The sequence below is a fragment of the Corapipo altera genome, unplaced genomic scaffold, assembly GCF_003945725.1.
Source record: "Corapipo altera isolate COAL_440 unplaced genomic scaffold, ASM394572v1 52, whole genome shotgun sequence".
NCBI lineage: Eukaryota > Metazoa > Chordata > Aves > Passeriformes > Pipridae > Corapipo > Corapipo altera.
This window is the reverse complement of record NW_020884930.1, coordinates 2,256,453-2,278,202: the sequence shown is the minus strand read 5'-3', so window position 1 is coordinate 2,278,202 and position 21,750 is coordinate 2,256,453. Positions and strand designations below refer to the sequence as shown.

The window sequence follows — 21,750 nt, the reverse complement described above, 5'->3', positions numbered from 1 at the left end:
TTGTTGATGATGAATAAAAAAACAAGTAAAAATGTTTAACTAGTATTGCTGTTACCTCTTTAGTTATAGGGTACTGTCTGGCTTCGTTTGAACCACAATGCAAGAGGAAAATGAAGGCAGGTGTAATTTGCATAAATTATTGAAGAGAATCATTAGAAGCAAGCATGTATAAATGGAGGCACTAGGTTCTGATTGATCCTTGCCCTCCCTGTGGCAGAGTCATCTCCCGTGGGCGTTTTCTGAAGAAGGATTAGAAATCAAAGTGGGAAACATTAATTATAGATCAATATCCCATGGAAACTTTTCTACTGGACCAGCATTTTCAAAACTGGGGAATAAGTCAGAAACTAAAAGAGTATGGGATAGAGGACAAGCTATTTTTTGTGCTGTTTTTTTCTTTACACTGTTAAAGCTTCTGATCAGATAGACTCACTATGCAGCTGAACAGATTGTCTTCATTGTGAAACAGTAAGAGAATAGCTGAACTAATTATATTATCGTTCTTCCTCATGAAGAAATCATACATTTCAGGGATTTTACTTCCTTTCTTTATTAATTTCCTTGAAGAAGTTACAAGGTTTTTCTTTCAAATGTTGTGTTGTAGTATTTACTTTTGTTTTGTTTTTGTTTCATTCTCCTGTGTGGACCAAATAAAGTAATTTGAAACACCACAGTATTACATTTTATGTTCGTTGCATTCCCTTCTTGTCTCTCCCTGGGAAGTGACAAACTGATATCATACATCAATTTTATGTATTTATAAAATTTGCATTCATCTTCTATCTACAGATTTCTGCAGGAAAACGTAAATCAGATTTTTTTAAGAGCTATTATTGTACTGTAAATATCACAAATCTTATAGCAGTCAAAAAAAGGATTTCTAACATATGGAATGATATTCAGCAAGGATCTGAAATTTTACATTTTACATATCATACTTTGAAAAGCAGAAGACAGGAAAAAAAGATATTTTTAGTTTTAAAGTTTAGTATATATTTCTGTTTAAAAACTCTTCACTGTGGTAAACAAACATACTGTAACATAAAAGAAAAAGCTTATGTTGCAAATAATCATGACATCATTGACTGCTGAAAAAAACACAGAAAGGAATAAAAGAGAAATTCGTCCAAATAAAGGAACTGATTCAGTTAAATACCTCCTGTTTCAACTTTGCTCTTGACTGTAGTTTTTTTACAGTTGCCAGTTGTTTTTTACAGACACAGACTTTCAAACACTGCTTATGTATGGTACATTATGAATTTATACGCAATCTTATCTGCAAAGATATACTAAACTATGAAGTATAAATCAACAAAAAAAATGCATTGTGTTTTTTGCATTTCTATTCTTTTACTTGAATGTGATTTTAGTTTAACCCATAATATAAGAGTATTCATGATATTGATACAGGAAACATTTGCATAGATATTTAATTGATGTTTTTATGATTCAGAATATGATGTTTCTTGTGTTTATAACATGAGAAAAAAAAACTATTATAATGAAGAAAATTAAATGTAAGTGATATGGAGAAAAAAAAGTTTGTACAAGTCATGTTTCCTTTAGATGATAACTTCCATTTCATCTATTTTACTGTTGTAAACTTAAAACCACATAAATTATAATAGTAAAGTTATTTTATCTAATGGATTGAAATACCAAGTGTCAAATATAGTTTGAATAATCATTTACCCAAAGGTACTTTTTAGCTTGACCTTTTCATCTTATTACAATGGACTAGCTTCCCAAAAGCCTTTTTTAAGTAGCACACCACCATTGATACATTAGATATTTATGTATTTCCTATGTAAATAGGAAATTTTCCTATGTAAATAGGAAAATTCTATGTAAAAAAGTTCTAGAATAAAGTTTTAATACTTTTGTTAAAATTATTTGAAGCAACCTATTGGGGGGACATATAAAACCCAACAGTGATCATTACTGCATTTTTGGTCAATAGACTGCTTGTTTTATATTTGTTTTTCTTTATATGACAGCATGCAATTTATAATTGTGCCATAGAAGGCAGATATACCAAATAACTGAGGCTTTTTACTTTAGTGTTACAATAGTATACAGTTTTTATTTACCTGATGTTGCTGCTGCTGCTAATGATTTTACAGTCGAAGAGGAAAAATCCTGTATTACTGTTAAATTTTAGTGATACGAGTGCCTCCCTTTTGAAGTATATGATTGCCTGAAATTATATTCTCAGAGACTAAAAATGTGTATGGTCATTTCCAACTAGTGCCAACCACTTGGGACTTTGTTGCTTGTAGACTGATGATTGAAGTAGTAAGGCAGTTCTTATGAATTCATGATGAAATTCATTGCTTTGGTTGTTTAGAATATGTGTGTGAGGGGAGATAAGCCTGTCTCTAGAGAAATCTATACCAGAAGAAACAAAAGTTCAAGCAAGTCCTAAGCTGCAGGATCTAAGCACAAACTCGATTTCCCAAGTTGGTATCCAGTTCCCTGCTTGCTTTTGGAAATAGTAAGAATAAACAGCTCTGCCCTAAAATAATGTGATGGTAAGCATTTCCAAAATTATCCCATCAATATATAGTTGGATTAAACCAAAATAATCAGCTTGCTGGTGTGGTATTGCAAAGTTATACGGGCTAAAGATTTAATACCAAAGCAATGATGGAGTGGCGTAGTCTTCTGGAGAGTGGTGAAAGAGCCACGTTTGACTTCTCTGATACATCACCAAGCAACAGTTGCATTTATATAGTGATTCATATATTCTAAGCCTTGTCTGGATTCTTGCAATGCTGTGATGAGGAAAACTGGGAAACATCACTCAGTCTTACTTTTGCTACCTAAAAAGCTAGATGATTTTCCAAGGAACATGAGCTTTTGGCTCAACCAGAATTGTTCTGACTCCAGTTTCATCATTGTTTTTGTCATATGTGTATCACTTTTATCTGGCCACTGGTCTTCTGGGATCCAAGCATCTGAATGAACTCCACAACTACATATAATGAGCCAAAGAAAACCATAAAAATCTAAACCCTGGAAAGATCAAGGATGTTTCATGTAGGACCACATAAGTAACCTCGTAGATGATCCATGGAGAGGAACAGAAAGAAGCACAAAAATCGAAACATCTTAGTCTTACAGGCACTGGAGGTTATGGAATCTTGTGGGCAATCACCGTACCCCACAATATGACAGTTATCAAAGAAGTAGACCACAATTCTTTCAAAATGTATACCAGAAGCCAGATTGCTTAACTATTAGGCAAAGAGCCGCAAAAACGCATACATGTTCTTCCTTAATTTGAAATTCGTAAACTAAATGTGTTATTGAAGAGGTATTGTAGAAAAAGAGCTCTGTCTAAACCCCTTCCCAAATGGCTTTTGAATATCTCCAAAAATGGAGGCTCCACGGCATCTCTGGACAACCTGTACCAATGTTTGACCACCCTCACAGAGAGAAAGTGTTTCCTTAGACTGAGAAAGAACCTCCTGTATTTCAGTTTGTACCCATACCCGGGTCATGTTACTGGGCATTGCTGGAAAGAACCTGACTCCATCTTCTCCATTCCCTCCCTTCAGATATTTGAACACATAGATAAGATCCCCCTGGAACCATCTCTTCTGTAGGCTGAACAGTTCCAGCTCTTTCAGTCGTTCTTCACAGTAGTGATGCTCCAATCTGTTATTTGTCCTCATGGCCCTAGAAGTTTCTTCTTTTTTTTTTTTTTTGAACCTCTCATGACATATCTAGCCAGACTATTCAATACAGCGTTCTTATCCCTGCAGAGCACTTAATATTTTTTTAGAAGTTGATGCTGGGCATTCTAGTAAGATGTAGAGACAGTGTCCCTACAGAGATAGCTGTATGATTGAGTGTTTACATCTACTGGAACTGTTAGTTTTATTTGTGGAAGTATTTCCACTGGTCTGGGTCTATGCCAGGCTTCGACAGAGATTTTTATTAGGGATTGAAGAAAATTTTGCTGAGCAACTGATAAATAAGGTCCTCAGTTTACAGATAGTTATAAACGTGCACACCGTTAGAGGGAATGATCAAGGTACAAAGAGTTTCTTTCCAGGCCAAGGATTTGTGTCATAGTTGTTATACCACTAACCCACTCTTGGTACAGACAGTAGTGAATGAACAATGTAGATCCTGCATTTAGAGATGGGTAGTATCTAATTCCTGTTCTAAGCATATTTTAGTCTCTCGAGGACTGTTCTATATGCAAATCCCACATCTGCTACTTACTGGTAGATTCCTATCTGCCTGGAATCTGCAAATGGCTCTGGCCTGGTGCTCCCAGAGGCTCTTTTACACTTCCCATTTCTGCTGCTCTCAAGCTGCATTGTTTTTTCCATGTGATAGTGTGTCAGTTAAGGAAATTATTTAGAATATTTAAACTAAACTTGAATTACAAATGAGAGGAATTCAGCACACAGTTTTAAATACATTTTGCCTTTTTACTTTTGCCACTCCTTAGACCCTGAGTTTGGTTCAAGTCAGTAAAAAGGCAGAGCTTCTGGCCTTGGACTGCAGTCTTCATTCTTGAGTTACGTCTCACTGGGAGCAGGAGCTCCCTTTTAAAATTATCTGTCACTATATATGTGAGTGGGAAAATTCAAGACTGCCACCTCTCTGCTGACATGCCAGATCACATGTTGATACATCTGGTTTTGTACTGTTGGAGGCGAATATAATACAATTGTTAAGTTTCACATCCGTTTTCTAACTAGAACACAGAAAAAACCCTCTAAGAATATATATAATAAAATAGTGGAGATGCCTCAATTATTTTTGAGCTAACTAACTTCGGGAACACTGAACTCAATGAAGCTGAATTTATCCTCTCTTTTGTCAACTGTGGGGTCAATTCTGCTACTTCTGGTACTGCATCTAAGTATTAAGCATAGTGCATCCTGTAACCTCAAGTGCAATTGCACAGACTTTTCTGAATTATTAAGTCCCTGTTACAAATTCTGTAATTTACAGTAAAAACTACCACCATTAATGTGTCTAAGACTATGCTTGTGCCGTGTGTAAATTGTTTTATGAGGGGTTGTCACAAAAATTTACAAGAAAAGAGGTTGGCCACTTTCTAGTTTAGGTCATTGGAGAACTAAATTTTGCAAGTTGGTATTTTGACTTTTTGGCATGTTCATAGTGATAAAAAAGAATTGGTTAGTCTGAAGATGCTTCCTTCTGTTTAAGATCTTTTACACCCTGCTATACAATTTCCAGTAATTTGTTTGTGAGCTTCAATGCACTCTGAACAGTCAGGCTGATTTTTGGCTATAAGGATTGGTTATATCAACTTCTAACCAGAGGTACTAAACCAATCCTAACTATTAAGCTTTTTTTTTTAATGTATCTTAATTCTTATTTTCATTCTAAAGACATTACTGATAGACACATTAGACTCTCCTGGACTCTATGTTCTTTTTATGTTCTATTTTTTTGGAAGTATTTTTCTTATTAGATAGATAAAACACACCATATAACCATTCTGTAAATTCACATCAGTGTCTTCTGTTAAAAAGAGAAAACATCACTCATGATGAACTGGTGGCAATTAAGACATGAGGGAGGAAAACCATCAGAAGATTCCTATAATTCTCTGTGTAAACACTTCTGTTTACTTCTGGCTGTCTGGGTATCAAGTTGTCACTGAAAAGTCGGTATTAGCTGCAATAGTCAGGTCTGTAATTAAAACACACCATTAGCCATGATTATTTGACCTAAATGAAGAAATGACTTGGTCATATGGATACTAATTCTAGAGATAGCTTATTTATCCTTACCATAGCTAAAGCCTTCAATCGCTTTTCAAAATTACGTCAACACTTGAACTACTAAATCCTGTGGTGATCACTGTAAGTTAGATTCCTAAATGTATGCTTTTTGAAAGTATAAGTCTTATAAATTACTCAGACATTTTAAATCATTTACCTTATAGTGTCTTTGGTGGAAGTATATTAAAAAACAGAAGTCAAAATATTTTGAAATTATGAAATCTCACAGTTTCACTCAGTGCAGATAGGAATTTTGTTTGCAGATAAAATATAAAAAAAAGAACAGGGATACATGAATAATGATATGCAACTGCACTACTGAAGGTGTTTATGAAATTGTTTTAATCCATGCATGCTTCATTAGACTGATTTAGTAAGCCTTCATGTTCATAGAACATAATTATACTGTAGCTTATACTATGTACTATCATTCAGGAACATTAATAATTTGTTGCTAAGTTTTCTTCTGTCTTAGAAATCAGTAATCTCTCTGAAACTCTGATTATCTTAATAATATTCTTGTTTAATATTTAATGAAAATATATGGGTTTTCTTTGTTCTAGTAACAGTATGGTGTCAACATACTGTTTTTAAGATCACTCATTCTTCTTAAACTAGCTAAGACCGGAATGATTAAAATCCATCGGTGTGTTTAGTACACTTTAAGTTAGATCATTCATTAACCTTTAGAGGAGAAAAAAATACAGTCATGTGACAAACTACTATCTGTTCTATAGCCAGATGATCTATACAGCATTGCATAAGCAGCAGTTACAAACTAAAATGAAAAGATCCTTTCATCATGGCAGAAAAAAACCCAAACGCTACATATCTAGTCAATGACATCCAAAATCTGGAAGATGATACAGCTCATATGCTGAACACTCACAGGTTCCATGGACTCCTGCAGAAGTGGCAGGTCCTCAACAAACTCCTAGCATCTCTACAGATTTCATCACCATGGGATTCCATTTATCATTTTCTTTACAATAATGAAAACAAAAGGTGAGGAATTATGGTGAAGAAAATTTTCTACTGAGGAAAACGTGCAAATCATGGTTTTAAAATTTTAAAATTTATAGATAAATGGGACATAAGCCTTGAAGTTCAATTAATGGGTAAAAATATTTTTAGGCTAATTTTATTTCTGGGGTTTTTTTTATTTTCTTTTTTTTTTGTTGTTGTTTTTGTTTTTCTTTCCAAAATGAAATGTTTGAGTGTCCATGTTCTTCTGAATTACTCCCAACATTTCATCTAAACTCCAGTGTTTGTTAGTTGGCCAACAATGGGAATTAGCATAGAAATCTAGCGCAAGCAGATGTTTAATAAAGAAAAATTTTAGTAAAGAAAGATTTTTAGTGTCAAGTTTTCAGGAGGTTGATGTGGATAATGAAATATGATTCAACAAAAAGAGTTTCTTTATTTACAAATATTAGAAAGAGTGACATCAGGAAGTTCAAGTACATAAAAGGATGCTACAAAGAAGAAAGGAATAATTGGTTCCCCTTACCCATAAGAGATAAAATGAAAACTTACAGTATTAAATTTTAGTAAGAGAGATTCAACTCTAAAGCAAACTTTATAGCAGTAGCATACTAAAGCACTCTAATAGAGAGGGATGTTGTGGGACCTGTTGTCTTCCAGCTTTTTTTCTGTGGTTATGTGAGAGGTACCATGGCTTTCATTTTGCTGCAGGACAAGAAAGTCCTGCCCAAAAACTTCACTTGAAGTAGCAGTATTTTATCTTCTTAAATTGTATAAAAGAATTAAACAAATCACTGATTTTGGAGTCTGTGCAAAGGGTCTCTGTTGACATCCCAGATACGACATGTTAGATGGATCTACTTCACTATTTCTTTGTTCCAAGATTGATGGTTTCCTCAGAATGAGGCTCGCCAGAATGACGTTTTCATTGCTGAAGTACATTAAGGCAGACATATGTCTAATTTCAGTAGAGGGGAGGGGGAAATGCTTGTGAATATAATTTCTTTAATAACTTACCTGAAAAATACAAGGTGGCGAGGAAGGTCTTTTCTTTCATTCTTGTGCTGTGTCTGCCTCATTCTGTTTCTTCTTCTCATTGTTGTTTTACCCACCTATATATTTTGGACTTAAAGTTAAGCTTCTCCTCTGTAGTTCCCAGCATTTTGACTATGCACAATAGAATCTGAGTTGCATATTTCAGATATCTGGCAGTCTGAGTCAAGGTCCTTCAAAATATGTTAATAGAAAATTGCAAAAAGAATTTGCTGTCTTTTATCTTGTTTCATGATCCTTTTTCATAAGGACAAAGCACAGAATTTTGTAATACTAAATGCTACTAGCTCTCAAACATTCACCAGTCTAGAGGTCAGTTTGTCTGAATTTTAGAAAAAGAAACTTGCTTTGAGAGTGTCATCTGACTTTCCAGTATGTTGGCTGTATCTTCTAGTTGCTATTTTGAAGGCTGAGGGAAGACCTGGGTGGTCTACTTCTTTTGTTCAGTGATAGTGGGTGGCTATCAGGCATCCTGTATTTAACTTGTATGTAAGTCTTTTTAGACAGAGAAAGGCTATACTGTCCTCTCCTGCTGTTTTTGAGCTAACTCTCTTTTCCTTTTCTGCAGAGTGTCTCTGCAGTGGCACTCTGCTAGATTCCAGGTTGTTCTCCCTGCTTCACTTCTCCAATGAGCAGTACTCCCTAAGCTATTTTTTCTGTCTCTCTCTTTATAGCTTTTCTAATTTGTATCTGAAGGTTTAGCTTCTGGCAAATTGCTTACTTGTAACCCCATAACTCTGATGCCTTCAGTTATACCATAGTGAGGATGGTTTTGAGTGGTGATAGGTGACCTCACAAGCGTACCAAGCAATTTTGTCTGCCCTTAGCACCTGAGAGATTCATTAAAAGCTCTGTTCTGTGTGTGCATACCAAATTCTTTTTGAGGCGATGGCAAGAAGGTAGCATAATTTTAGATAATAGTGACATGATATTCAGAATTTTTTTCTTCCCTGACTAATCATTTGTTTTAATATCACTGACTTGAGAAGATGAATATAAAAATAACCCCATTCTTAAATATACTCATTGTAAATATTAATTCAAAGGGACTTTACACAGTACACTGAAATCAACCCACTCTGTCAAACTTATTTATTTCTTACTTCCATGATTCTGTTTCCACATATTGCATTGCTCTTTCCCACGTTCAAGCTCTATCTGGTGTTTCAGACCTATCTTCTAATAACAGAAGAAAGAACAAACTTCCTGTGCAAAGTGACACATAAACGAAATTATTTCTGTAGTGACCCAAATCTTGCACATAGCGTACACTAGTTCTCACTTGAGGCTGAAAAGTGCAAGAAGGTAGGAATATATAAGTTGGATGTAGGTAGTGATCATAACAATTAATTTATATTGGAAAGGAGAGCATTTTCCTATCTATTAAACACAATTTTGTTCTTATTCTGAATCATTCCTATATATAGAGTTAGTGTGAAGGTGAAAGAGTTTAGGCTAGGTCTTAATCCTGTCTCTATCTCCCTGTCCTAGTGTATCTCCCTGTTGAGTAGAGCTCACAAACGTTGTTGAGGTTGTGTGTCAACCACGCTATGGGAAGGTAAACCTGTTTAAATTAGAAATATCTGAACTGATAACCTGATGGTTTCCCCAGTCTCTAATACCAGTTTGATCTTTCATTTACACTGAGCCAATGTTCACCTATAATACACATTCAGTGTTAGTAAAGTGAACCTTAATAATCTTGATCATCTTTACTGTGTTTGTAAAAGGGGAGTGCACCACCACCATGGTTAACCTGCTACAGAACTGAACTGGGTAGACTTTGCAAGATAAACTTAAAACTGAAAATAACTACACGGTTTGGTGTTAGGCTGTGTATGAACAGCGTATATACAAACAGATAAAAACCTCCAAAGTGTTGTATGACTCACAGAGAGCCTACAACACACTGTAAGGGTATAGGGGGTGGATAGCATTCATTAATGTAAGTATTCAGAATCTGTGAACTATGATGTGATATGTTTGAAAGAGGTGGCTGAATCAATTTTTCTTTTTTCTTTTTTTTTTTAAATTTATTTTAAAAGAACAGATCAGATTTATGAGGTCACAAGTAGTTTGTTCCTGGAGAGAGTGAAATTGCAGCAATACATTTTAATGGAGCCTTGTAGACTGGCAATATATGTACCTTTCATTCTAGTGAGTAGTTCCAGCCCTTAGATGAGAACATAAGACATTTTTAGGGATATATCAGTGTTCTCATTGCCTCAAAAATCTTACACTGTGCTTTATATAGGCTAGATTTTGAGAATGCTAAGGAACATTATGATGCAGCTACTTGTTTATGAAATATTGGCTCAAGAAGACAACATTTTTCAAAACGTTTGTCTAAGTATTCTTAAGATAGTGGCTTTAATCCATAAAGCTTTCAGTTATTTGGACCCTGCTTTCTCCCTCACATTTCTACACAATTAAGAGCATAAACAGTTGGCATTAAATTCATCTTGATTTAAAAACGCAGTTCCTCTTATCAGGAAGTTTTCTCTAAGTGGGGGCAGAGTCTGCTATTTCACTATCTCCTGGACACCTGCTTTGCCTATAAGTATGTGATTTTGATATTCTTCTCAGAAAGCTCAATGTCTCCCTACCCTCTCTTTTGTATTCTTTGAGAGACAATAACAATATAGTGTAACTGTGTGAGAGCCATTGTGGATTTATTATTGTAGATGGTGAATATTGTTATGTGCCCTGTGGGCAGTCAATTTTATGTGGTATATATTGTAGATTTATATTTTATCTGCTTAAAACATTTCTTGAAATGCTTAGAGCCAGGATTAGGTGCTTAAGTTGTAACTTCAAATAAAATAAATACATTAAATAAATAATTGAAGCAGGCAGTTTCAGATAATAAAGAGAGCTGGCTCCTGGGTAGAAAACACTGCAAGATTTAAAACAATGGAATCTTTAATAAAGAATATGAAATAAAAGCCAAAAAAGAATTCTCATCTGCAAATAAAAAAAATAAAAAAAACAAACACCCAAAGTAACAGGACTTGTACTTTGTGAATTAGAAGCTTCATTATATATGATATAAAGCTAATTACTAGGGAGCATTTTATTTACCTCTAATTTCTATTTAATAGCCACTGCACTTGTCATTGCAGGTATGGTTACAAAAGTATGGCTACCTTCCACCAACTGACCCCCGAATGTCGGTGTTGCGCTCTGCAGAAACCATGCAATCAGCTATAGCTGCCATGCAGCAGTTCTATGGCATTAATATGACAGGAAAAGTGGACAGGAACACAATTGAGTAAGTAACCAGTACTGAACTGCTCTTGACTTTTCTGTTTCAAGAAGGGTAAAATAGAACTGAGAAACCTTTTTAACCCATGTAGCAGTGTAACCAGGGTATCCAAATAGTGTTGCAGCTTCAGATGGGGAGTTCAATTGTTTCTCTCTGTCCTTGTCTTTTTATTTTCTTCATCTTCTGTACTTTATGGTACCGGGTAGTCACCTGCCTAACTGCTGTCTGACTTTGGGCACATAACTGTAAATAAGATGTTACTGGTTGCCTAAAGAAAGGGCCAAAAGGTTATCAGTGTGAAAGTGGAGAAACCTATTTGAAACTGGCAAGAATTCATGAAATGTTTCACAGTTGAAGTCATCTTTTCTTACTGGAAAATCTTTAGTGTAATTTTCGTTATTCTCATTGAAAAAAAAAAAAAATTGGCAGATTCCACTGGCCCATTTGTTTAGTGATTTCCAGTAACAAAAGATCAGGTGCGATCATTTTAACATGGAGTAAAATTGAATTAGTTTTACATGCCCTTTTAAATTCTGTAGTTGTGTCTGCCTGGCAGTGTCTGATTTTAGTGACCAAATGAACACTTAGTGAAACAGAGCTATTAAAGGACTATTTCAAACACTCTATACTATGACAAATATTAAAACTGTGCCAGGAAAGCTCAAATAAAAAAAAAAAAAAAAAAAGAACATTAGTACACAATTAAGAAAATGCAAAAATGTATCTAGGATTAAGACAACAGGATCAGAGCAATGATCACACCTCTGTACTTTACACCAGAGGCCACACCTTGAATACTGTGTTCAGTCTTGGACCCTTAACTGCAATAAAGATATTGAGGTACTGCAGTGTGTCCAGAGAAGGACAACAAAGTTGGGGAAGGTTCCGGAGCATAAGCGTTATGTGGAGTGGCTGTGGGAATTGGGGTTATTTAACCTGAAAAAAGAGAGAATCATGGGGGACCTTATGACTTTCTACAACTACCTGGAAGGGGATTGTAGTGAGGTGGAATCGGTCTCTTCTCTCAGGTGACAAGTGACAGCACAAAAGGAAATGGCCTCAAGTTGCATCAGGGGAGGTTTAGATTGGATATTAGGGAGTGTTTCTTCCTCCAAGCGATTGTTAAGCATTAGAACAGGCTACCCAGCAAAGTGTAGTTGTGGTACCTAAGGACATGGTTTCATGATGGAGATTTGGCAGTGCCTTGCTAATGGTTGGAATCAATGATCTTAGAGGTCTTTTCCAACCTAAACTATTCTATGATTCTATGATTCTATGATTTGAAGTGCTTGTTGCAGTCATTTCAGTTAAATTGCTATAAAGATTATCTTGTGACTTTAGAAAAAGTTACTTTACTTGAAAACCAAGCAATAACTCAATAGTACTGTCATTACATATCCAACTTTTACTTCTTTGAAATATGTTTCTACTACTCTAAAATGCTTATTTGGGGGGAAAAAAAGTCCTCCTTTGACTTCTATTTACCACTCCCAACCTGATATGTCATCTTTTGTTATTCTTTTATGGTAAAGTAGCTGACATTAATGATTTTTCTATCATTTAGACTTTAGGGAAGAGACTACACAAAATGCTGGCAGGACTGGAAAAATCATTTTGTTCCACTGACACATACACTATTGCATTGAAAAGCAATAAAGCAAAGCAGATTTTGTGGCTGCCCTAAGGGGAGGTGAGTTGATCACACATCCCTCAGTTCAGGAATTTAAAGGACCTGAGAACATGCAGTGCAATAGCAGGAAACACCTTGTGAGATAGACATGCTCTAAAGTATGTTTATGGTCCAATCCACAGGGTGAAGAGACTGGGCTCTTCGTACAGCTTCAGTGATTGATCTTTGAGGAAGGGTGCTGCTACACCAGTCACTAGTACCCTTTTAAAGACACATTAATAGCAGCTTTGTAAGAGACAATATATTTCACTAACAGTAAAATAGTCTGTTCACAGCAGTACAGAGAAGACAGGAAGTGGTAGCCTAAGGAAAAGCAGAGGACATCTCTTAGTTTAGAGCATCAGCTAGAGAACTGAAAAAAACTCAAACCAACCCAAAACTTTAATTTCAAATGGAAGTGGTTTATGTTTGCTAATTACACTTTTTGGTAAACAAGGTTTTCTTCACTTCTTTTGCTATATAAGTGATGAAGAAATCCATCTATTAAGCAGTCGAAAACATTAATTTTATAAACTAGTGGATATGGAGTCTTCCAGACCTTTTGATATATGACTTTCTTCTGCACAGAAAGATATATTAATGCATTGCAATTCTTAGGTACATGTAACTAAAGTACTGCATTCACTTACATATTTCGAGTTGTATTAACTTGAGTTAGGAGCAGAATTGATTTTTAAACACTTGTCACACGTACATTGGTGTTGAGAAAAAAACAAAGCAAAACAAAAAACTCATTTTAAACTACACTGATACCAGTAGTTCACATCACTGGATATTCTTGGGAAGTATGACTATATAACAAAGGGTAAATATTTTTTTCAATTGTTCATTTATGGCATTAATTTGTAAATGTTTGAAATAATTTTCTCTTTCATCTGCACGGGAAGTATATATACTCTTTTGACCAGAAATATGTGGCAGCTTACCATTTGTTTCTCTGGAATTAGTATGTTATAATCACTAACATAAGGAGTACAGCAGGAACCTCATTAAAAAAATATGTTCTCATCTTGTGCATGAGTATTTACCTCCTTCTCTTACGCATCTTGAGAAGAGATTATGAAGTGCCTCTTTGTCTTCAGAAGGACAAACAATTAAAAGAAGTTATAGTAGTAGCTTGATAGGAACCAACTTTGGGGATATTAACAAAGAAATATTGTCCTGCAGCATCATCATTGTCAAAAGTCTCCTGGGGGATTTTCCTGCTCTGAAAAAAGATAATCCCTCAATGAGCATTCTGGTATGCATGAATATTGACAGTAATCATCCTTCCCCTACTACTCAGCATTCATTTGTTTTTGTTATATTTTTAATGTTTTTCTCAAGTGTCTTGAAAAGCATGATGCATACTTATTTCTGGGGATAAGGAAAAGTGAGTGACAGAAAGAAATACCATTATATTGGCATAAAAATATGGGAGGCATTCTGAGTACAAGTACCATGGCAATGACAAACCCAGTGAAAATACTCTCTGATGTTTGCATGGAGTGACACAGTATTTTCTGTGGTTCGTTTATATATTACCAAACAAAATCAATGATTGGTGGAAAAGGACACTTTTGAAACTGGAGCCACTGTTGCCATCCTGGTCTTCCACATCCATAAACCAAACATATTAAGTAGAAAAAGTAGGTTTTGTCTTTTCTTAAAGTTGCTATGTGTGTTTATTTCCAAAACTTGTTTTGCAGTTTAAAGGGGTACATCACAAACGTCTTGGTATACAGATGGAATGGTTGTGTATAGGATGCTGACTAAATCTGTGCAATAATAAATAATTCATTTTATTCTAATGTCACCCTTTATAAATAAATGGCAAATAGGCTTATTTTAATGCTTAGAGCTTCCAACCAAGTTTACTTCAAGATTCATACTTAAGATATTTATGTACACTTTCTGCTGTTTATATATTAACTTTCAGTCCCAGAGTAAATTCTGAGCTGTTGAAATTGATCCAGTGGTTTATTTTCCTAGTAAGTGTTTTTGTCCAAAGGTATACATCAAGAAATATGCAATAAGAAACCTTGAAGAGAAATCATCATCAGTAACAGGGCTGAAATACAATATTTTACATCACTCTTTGACTGTTTACTATTAATTAGCAAGTGTCAGGAAAGTCCTGCACTAGCATGCTACAGTAGGGAAAAGTAAAGATGTTTCGAAAACATACCTGTCTCTCCTCACTAGAAATTTAAAGGTATAATTCAGTAGTTTTCTTAAATAAATGTCTTTCATTTTTCCAGCCACTAAATTAAGTTGCAATAACTCAGGTTAAACCTTCCCTTTTATTTTCATTTTTTTTGCTATAACTCTGCCCAGAATAACCCCCAAAAACCAACAACAAAACCATTGTGTAAACTAAGCAGCAATTTTGATTAGGGATAAATGAGGTGGGACATTTAACCAAAGGTAGACTTTTTAATGTTTTGATTCTGTGTTAGACCAAAATTTTTTCCTGAAGGTTTATGGGGTAGAAGTTCAGTTTCATCTTTCACTCTACTGAAAGAGCATCCAGTTTTGCTGCATATTTTTCTTTTGATCTTTCTAGATTTTCTGTGAGTTTAAAACATTTAAATTTTCCTGACATATATAGCTCCTCACGATTCAAACTAGTGGAGCTAAGAGACGAGTTTGATGTGACACAGTGTACAAATAGAGAACATTAGTCACAATTAAGCCTCTTTATTGAGTACTGATAAAATATTAATTTTGAGGGGTTGCTGTATAAAAGGTTTCTGCAAGTTCAAAAACAAACAGATGAAAGTGAGCAAAAGTCATTACCTGTATGCACCTTTTTAAAACCAAACACATTTCAAAACACTTCAAAAACATTTTGAAAAAACATTTAAAAAAATTAAATTCCAACAAGCAATCAAGAACATGGAAGACCTCAATCATATTATGTTAAAAGAAGCTATATATGGAAGAAAATAGAAATAATTGGGGTTTTTGTCAATCCCTCCGAATGGAAGACCATATTATTGCACTAAGTATACCAAATATCATGAGCATTAATGGTTACTACTGACAAAAGTCTTCGTGCCAGAGAGCATGAGAAAAAAATAAAAAAATAAAAGGAAAATGTATGTACCCGAAGTTGTTAACATTTTGCCTCATTTCTGTGGTAGAAAATACTGAACTCCGATATTAGTCATACCATAGTTTGTTTAAAATTCTAACTGCTAAACTTAGCTCAGCTAAGATCTAGGTGATAGATTTGGTGATGGTCCAACTCTTCATCTGCAAATAGCATCTCTCCTTAAATTTTACATAAAGATAATTTCCTGAAAGATAGCGAACAACTTGTGCAATGATTTCCATTTGATTTATGTTCAGATTTGTACTGTGTGAACCACAGTCCCAGAATTCATATAAAAACAATAAGAATATTAGTGGGCCAGACAACATGACAACTTGGAACATCCCCTACCTGTTCAAACCAACAAAGATACAAGCATAATGTTCTTAATAGGTACATATTACTTCAAAATCAATGCACGAACAAATTGTGACTGTTTGAATTTCATAACGTGTTATTTTGGGCTATGTTTTGTTTTGTTAAAAATGGATTGTCAATAGTTCTAGTAAGATAATACAATGTTGACTTTTGAATCCATGTTATCTATTATTCTTGACTTTTGATATCAATTCTTAAGTGTAAAAGATTTTATGTTAACATTATTTTTTGTATTATTGAATCTTTTGACATAACTTGAGAGATTATTTCAAAAATAACTTTGAAGATTAATTTTTAAATTCACAGCTTGGAATATTTACTCTTATCTGCCCCTAGCTTGCCAGTGACCAAACTCTGTTATTAAAATAGGTCTTCATCAGTTAATCTAAATAATGTAAACTTTTTTTTGGGGGGAGACCTAGTTTAATGGCTTTAAAGTCATTGTCCTTGAAACGATACAACTATAAGCAATATATTATATATTAGATACAGCATTGTTGTACTGTGTTTCTAATGAAATATAATAGTTATTTGATTTTACTTTATTCCTTGCCTCTTGCTCTTGATGTAGTGATATCACCTTAAGGTGAGAACACAGATCTTTTGTTACATTTATGTCTTTTTCTGCAATGCGTGTGTATGTGCAGTTTCAACAGCATAATTTAATATACCCTACCATTAAAATGCAGCATACTGATCTAATATGCACTGTGAAAAAGTATTACTGACAAAGTGTGTAAATGTTTTTGAAGGTCTGAGCCAATTTTAATCTCATTTGCTGAAGTGTAAATATATCATTTTACTAAGGAGAATATAACTGCCATTTGACCTGTAACTAAGGTCTACTTCTTTCTTTCATTTTTCTTTCATTATTAGAACAAATTAAACTTTTCAATAATATTTAATTCTAATAATCCTTAATGTCTACTTTGTTGAACTGTTAACTTCATTTAAAAAACAGAGGAACCTGAAGTAAAGTCTCAGGGTGTTTCAGCAAATACTGATGGGGTAAAGTTTTACAGATTTGTGTAGTATGGTCTTTGGAGGAACTAGGGAACAAAGATTGTCCTCCTCCCAAATATAAATAATAATCAGCTGTTTTATGTGCCATGCATAACTATTCTGACCACCAATTAGAGCAAATCATTCTAAGTTTCTTAGTTGAAAAAGGTAACTATGAAGTCTCTGCCTTCAGTTTAGGCAGTTGAATTCATGAGTTCTGGTTTCCACACTTGCACTACTCGATGGGTTTGTCACACATCAGAATTTTTGCAGGCACTTCTATAGTCCTTATCAGAGTAAGTGGGGAGCAGTGCCATCTTGGTACACTCAATAAAATTTTCGACTTTCCCAGAGGCTGGGGAGCTTAACACCTACTTGTGCATTTGAAAAATAGTTTAGTATATATCCATACCTACAGTATATATGAAGTGTTACAAGTCTAACTGTACTTTTAAATGTCTTATACACATTTATGAAAATGAGGCTGATTTTGACTGAATTAACTCCTCTCTAAAAAATACATACAGTATGGTTTGTCTTGTATTACCAGGTATTAAACTTACAATGCAATGATTTCATTTTACAAGGGCATGTAGTGATAGAATGGGGGGGAAATGGTTTTAAAGAAGGTAGATTTAGATTATACACAAGGAAAAAATTCTTTACTGTGAGCATGGTGAGGCAATGGAACAGATTACCCAGAGAAGTTGTGAATACTGCATCCCTGGAGGTGTTGAAGGCCAGGTTGGATGGGGCTTTGAGTAACCTGGTCTAGTGTAAGGTATCCTCCCCCATGGCAGGGGCATTGGACTAGATGATCTTTAAGGTTCCTTCCAAGCCAAACCATTCTATGATTCTGTGATTCTATGATTCATTACATTATATATAGTTTTATACTCTCTCTCTCTCATCTCCTTTGTACTGCAAATATTATATTTTTCTTTTGGTCAAAACTAGATGGTTCCTTCATTTTGCATGGATTGAACTGGAATAGATTAAGGATGGTTGAGTGTCTTCTTTTTTTGATTTTTTTATTACCTGTGCATGTTTGAAAAGAATCTACATTCTGAGATGACATTTCAAATTACTTTTCTGTCATCCAATCATACATACGTACAGCTGCTGTGTGTACATTTATTTATGAAACAATGCTGGTTTAATGGTCAGAAATTTATTCATACAATACTGAATATAGGGTATGACAGCTTTTATATAAGTAATGATTTGGATGATAGAAATATAGTCCAATGAACTGGAAAAGTAACAAAGGAGATTTGTCTTTTACTTATGCAGTGAATTAATTCAGTCTTACTCTCTTCCTGATGGTAAATCATTCTGCAGATATCAGCTCATATAAAATAAATACTTTAGCTGAGTTTTGATTAAATTATATAGTGCCTAACAGTACAAGTGAGAAACAGTTCAATGATACTACTGTTCAACTTAAGCTTTTGAATTAGATATCATCTTAATTATGACATATTTTGACATCTTTTGAATATGTCAAATTTGGAATTGAATTTGGCAAATGTAAATTTTTTGGAATATTGAAAAACATAAAGATATTGAAGACCATTGTAAAAATACAGCACTTCTGTGGAAAGTCTGGTGCTGTTGTAATGGTAATTTTCATTTTTTGTGATTTAGACAATTTTCAACTTGATTTTGAGTATTAAATATTAATGCTCATAATAATAGTAATTAATATTTTGAGCATTAAATGTTGTTAAGCAGAATTCTTGAGTTAAATTTCTGCGCTAGGAGATTAATAGCAACTTACACTTGCAATGAGATATTTCTCATTTTTTGGAAAGAGAGTAAGATAGAATAATGTGATAGTATCATAACGTTAGCAGTTTCACTATCTTGAATTTAAAATAAAAATATTAGTTTATATGTTATATATTCATATGTTTCTTGCAGCTGGATGAAGAAGCCTCGATGTGGTGTGCCTGACCAAACAAGAGGTAACTCCAAATTTAACATTCGTCGGAAACGCTACGCTTTAACAGGACAGAAATGGCAACACAAGCATATCACTTACAGGTACTAAAGATATTCATATAGGTATATAAATGACACTAATAATGATGACTTTTAATGTAAAGTAAATATAGATTCCTGAATATTTTTAAATACTTTGAGAAGTTTATTATTAATATATGTTATAAAAATGCTAATTTGGTTAACTCTTATAAGTATATATGTGCTACATAAGAACCAAGTTATTTTCTTGGATTAAAATTGCATGTATTTAGTAACTGGTAAATTCTCTGAAGAGTACAGCATCAATTTAACACCCAGTATGTCTTTAACCTTACCTTTGAACTCTCAGCAACTTCTCAGGGAACATTGCTCTGAAGCTAGGAGTGCTGTAATGAAATTCAGAGCTCTAATTTAGATATGTAAAATAGGTTATTGAAAGGAGTCAGTCTCTGCAAAATGTAGGTGCCTACGGGTATGTTCTAAGTACAAATTAATTTGATTAGAATTTAATTAGTCACTGACCCAACCATTTCTTTCCTACATGATGATGGGCATAAGGGTGTGTCTGGGGCAGTACCTCTGTATAAATCTTGAGTAGCAGTTTGCACAGTGTGCCTACTGTCAAAACTGAGCTTTGCGGGTGAAAGTTAGATGGAAACTTTCAAGATACACTTACTAGAGCTCTGTCAACCAAAGAAAGTGTCATGTATATAATATAAAATTCATAATTTGTCAGCAAACCAAGGATTCCAATACAGCCTGTTGGAAAATTTACACAACCTCATCATGGATTCCTGTAATACCTAACAGGGGTAAGTTCTGAGGGATAAAATAGTTTTCAAGTTCTTTAATTGGATCCATTATTCATGAACCCATGCAAATGTTAAATTTTAAGTTCATAAGCTCTAATGGTCATATAGACTGCTCTTCATACCATGGTGAAAAGATAGTTTCATTAGTAACTCCTTGTCAATACTATGGCTTATGACTGAATTGGAGAATTCTATTTAAGACATTACACACTGATATATCATCAAACAGTAGAGAACTGACTGCCTTGAGATTGGTATGCTGAATTGCCTGGAATCCTTTTTTGTTAATGTAAATGCAGTGCATAGTTGGTTAGAATAAGAATGCCCATCTACAACACTTTACATTTATCTGCATTTTACAATTTAAGTGTAGTGTGTGTACACATGAGGAGTCATGCATCACCATCTACTAATATGTGTAGTTTTCTGTCTTTCTGAATTGTACAGAGTCTGATTCTCTATTTCATTACAGAATTTTTTACAACAGTCTAAATCCTACCACTTATATATCTTCTATACTGTCACCTAGGGCCTTCATCAAAATAACAAACAAGGGTACCCAGTATTAAACTAAGTGGCAACAATCTAGTAATCTTTCTTACTGAAGAATTTATAGCAGTTCCCTACCTCCTACCTTCCTTCTTCAAAAGTGTTCACTCTCTTACTTTGACAAGATCTCCAGTCAACCACAGCTTTGAAGTGAATGTCTGTATTTTTTGCAGTGAATTACAGTCCAAAAGACATTTCAAGTAGAACCCCCCAATTTTGATTAGAATAGAAAAAAAATAAGATTGATCTTTCTGAATTAGAAAGTAACTAAAAGCAAATAAGGACAAAAAAAAAAAAAGAACTAAAATTCTTTACATGCTTCTCCTCACCAATTCCCTGCTTCAGGCTTAATACTTATTAAATGAATGACAGTTTAACTTACTTTGTTTCCTAAAATGTTAATCATATCTCTAATGTCACTTATCTGCTCCATTTTGCTCGGTGCCACTTCTCAGTCTTTCTATAACCTGCAGGTTTCCTATATTCTGTGCCTTCCTGGCCAGTCGAACTTTGTAGTCTGAAGTGTGCCTGATAAGCAAGTTTAGTAATTCCTCCACAGAAGGGGCAACTTCTCCCTCATTTCTGTGTGTTCTGCATCTTACAATTTTCTGGAAATGAAAACCAAAACCCCACAACAAACGTCATCAAAAGCAAGCTCACCACTGCCCCACCACCCTAGAACTTTTCTGTATTTTCAACATGCAAATTTTCAAACCGAAACACTTTCACAACATTTCAAGATAGAGCTCCAAAGAAGCAACTTAAAATTATAATTATAATTTACATTAATTATGTCTTGGTTTTGACCACATATTACACTTTAAACATTAATTATATCCTTTCAACCACATATTAAATTTTGGACTCAGGTGATATTTATTCTTAGAAAGCAGTGTGTGCATAGTGAGTACTGAAATGCAGATTTCCAGTATTGGGAATATCAGTGTGGAATGGACATTGTGCTGCATTAACTATACTTTCTTTCCCTCAGGGAATGAAGCTTTCTGTTTATTTGGATTGGTGTATAGGGTATTTGTTAGACTTTCTGTTTCTAATGAAGTTACACAGCTAACTGGATCTTTTCTGCCTGGTATAGTTCATGCCAATATACCTTGTAAACATTATTAGTATGTATGTCATATACTAAGCTGACTTTTACAAAGAGAGAAACAGAAAGTAAG

General features: G+C 34.3%; 1 protein-coding gene across 1 annotated transcript in view; it reads left to right on the top strand.

Annotated features, from left to right (window-relative positions):
• MMP16 (matrix metallopeptidase 16) overlaps positions 1 to 21,750 on the top strand; it is a 173,531-nt gene that overhangs the window by 74,693 nt on the left and 77,088 nt on the right. Inside the window, exons 2-3 of the mRNA XM_027659111.1 lie at positions 10,934 to 11,082; positions 19,146 to 19,268. Coding sequence (XP_027514912.1) covers positions 10,934 to 11,082; positions 19,146 to 19,268 — 272 coding nt within the window. The remainder of the gene's footprint in view (positions 1 to 10,933; positions 11,083 to 19,145; positions 19,269 to 21,750) is intronic.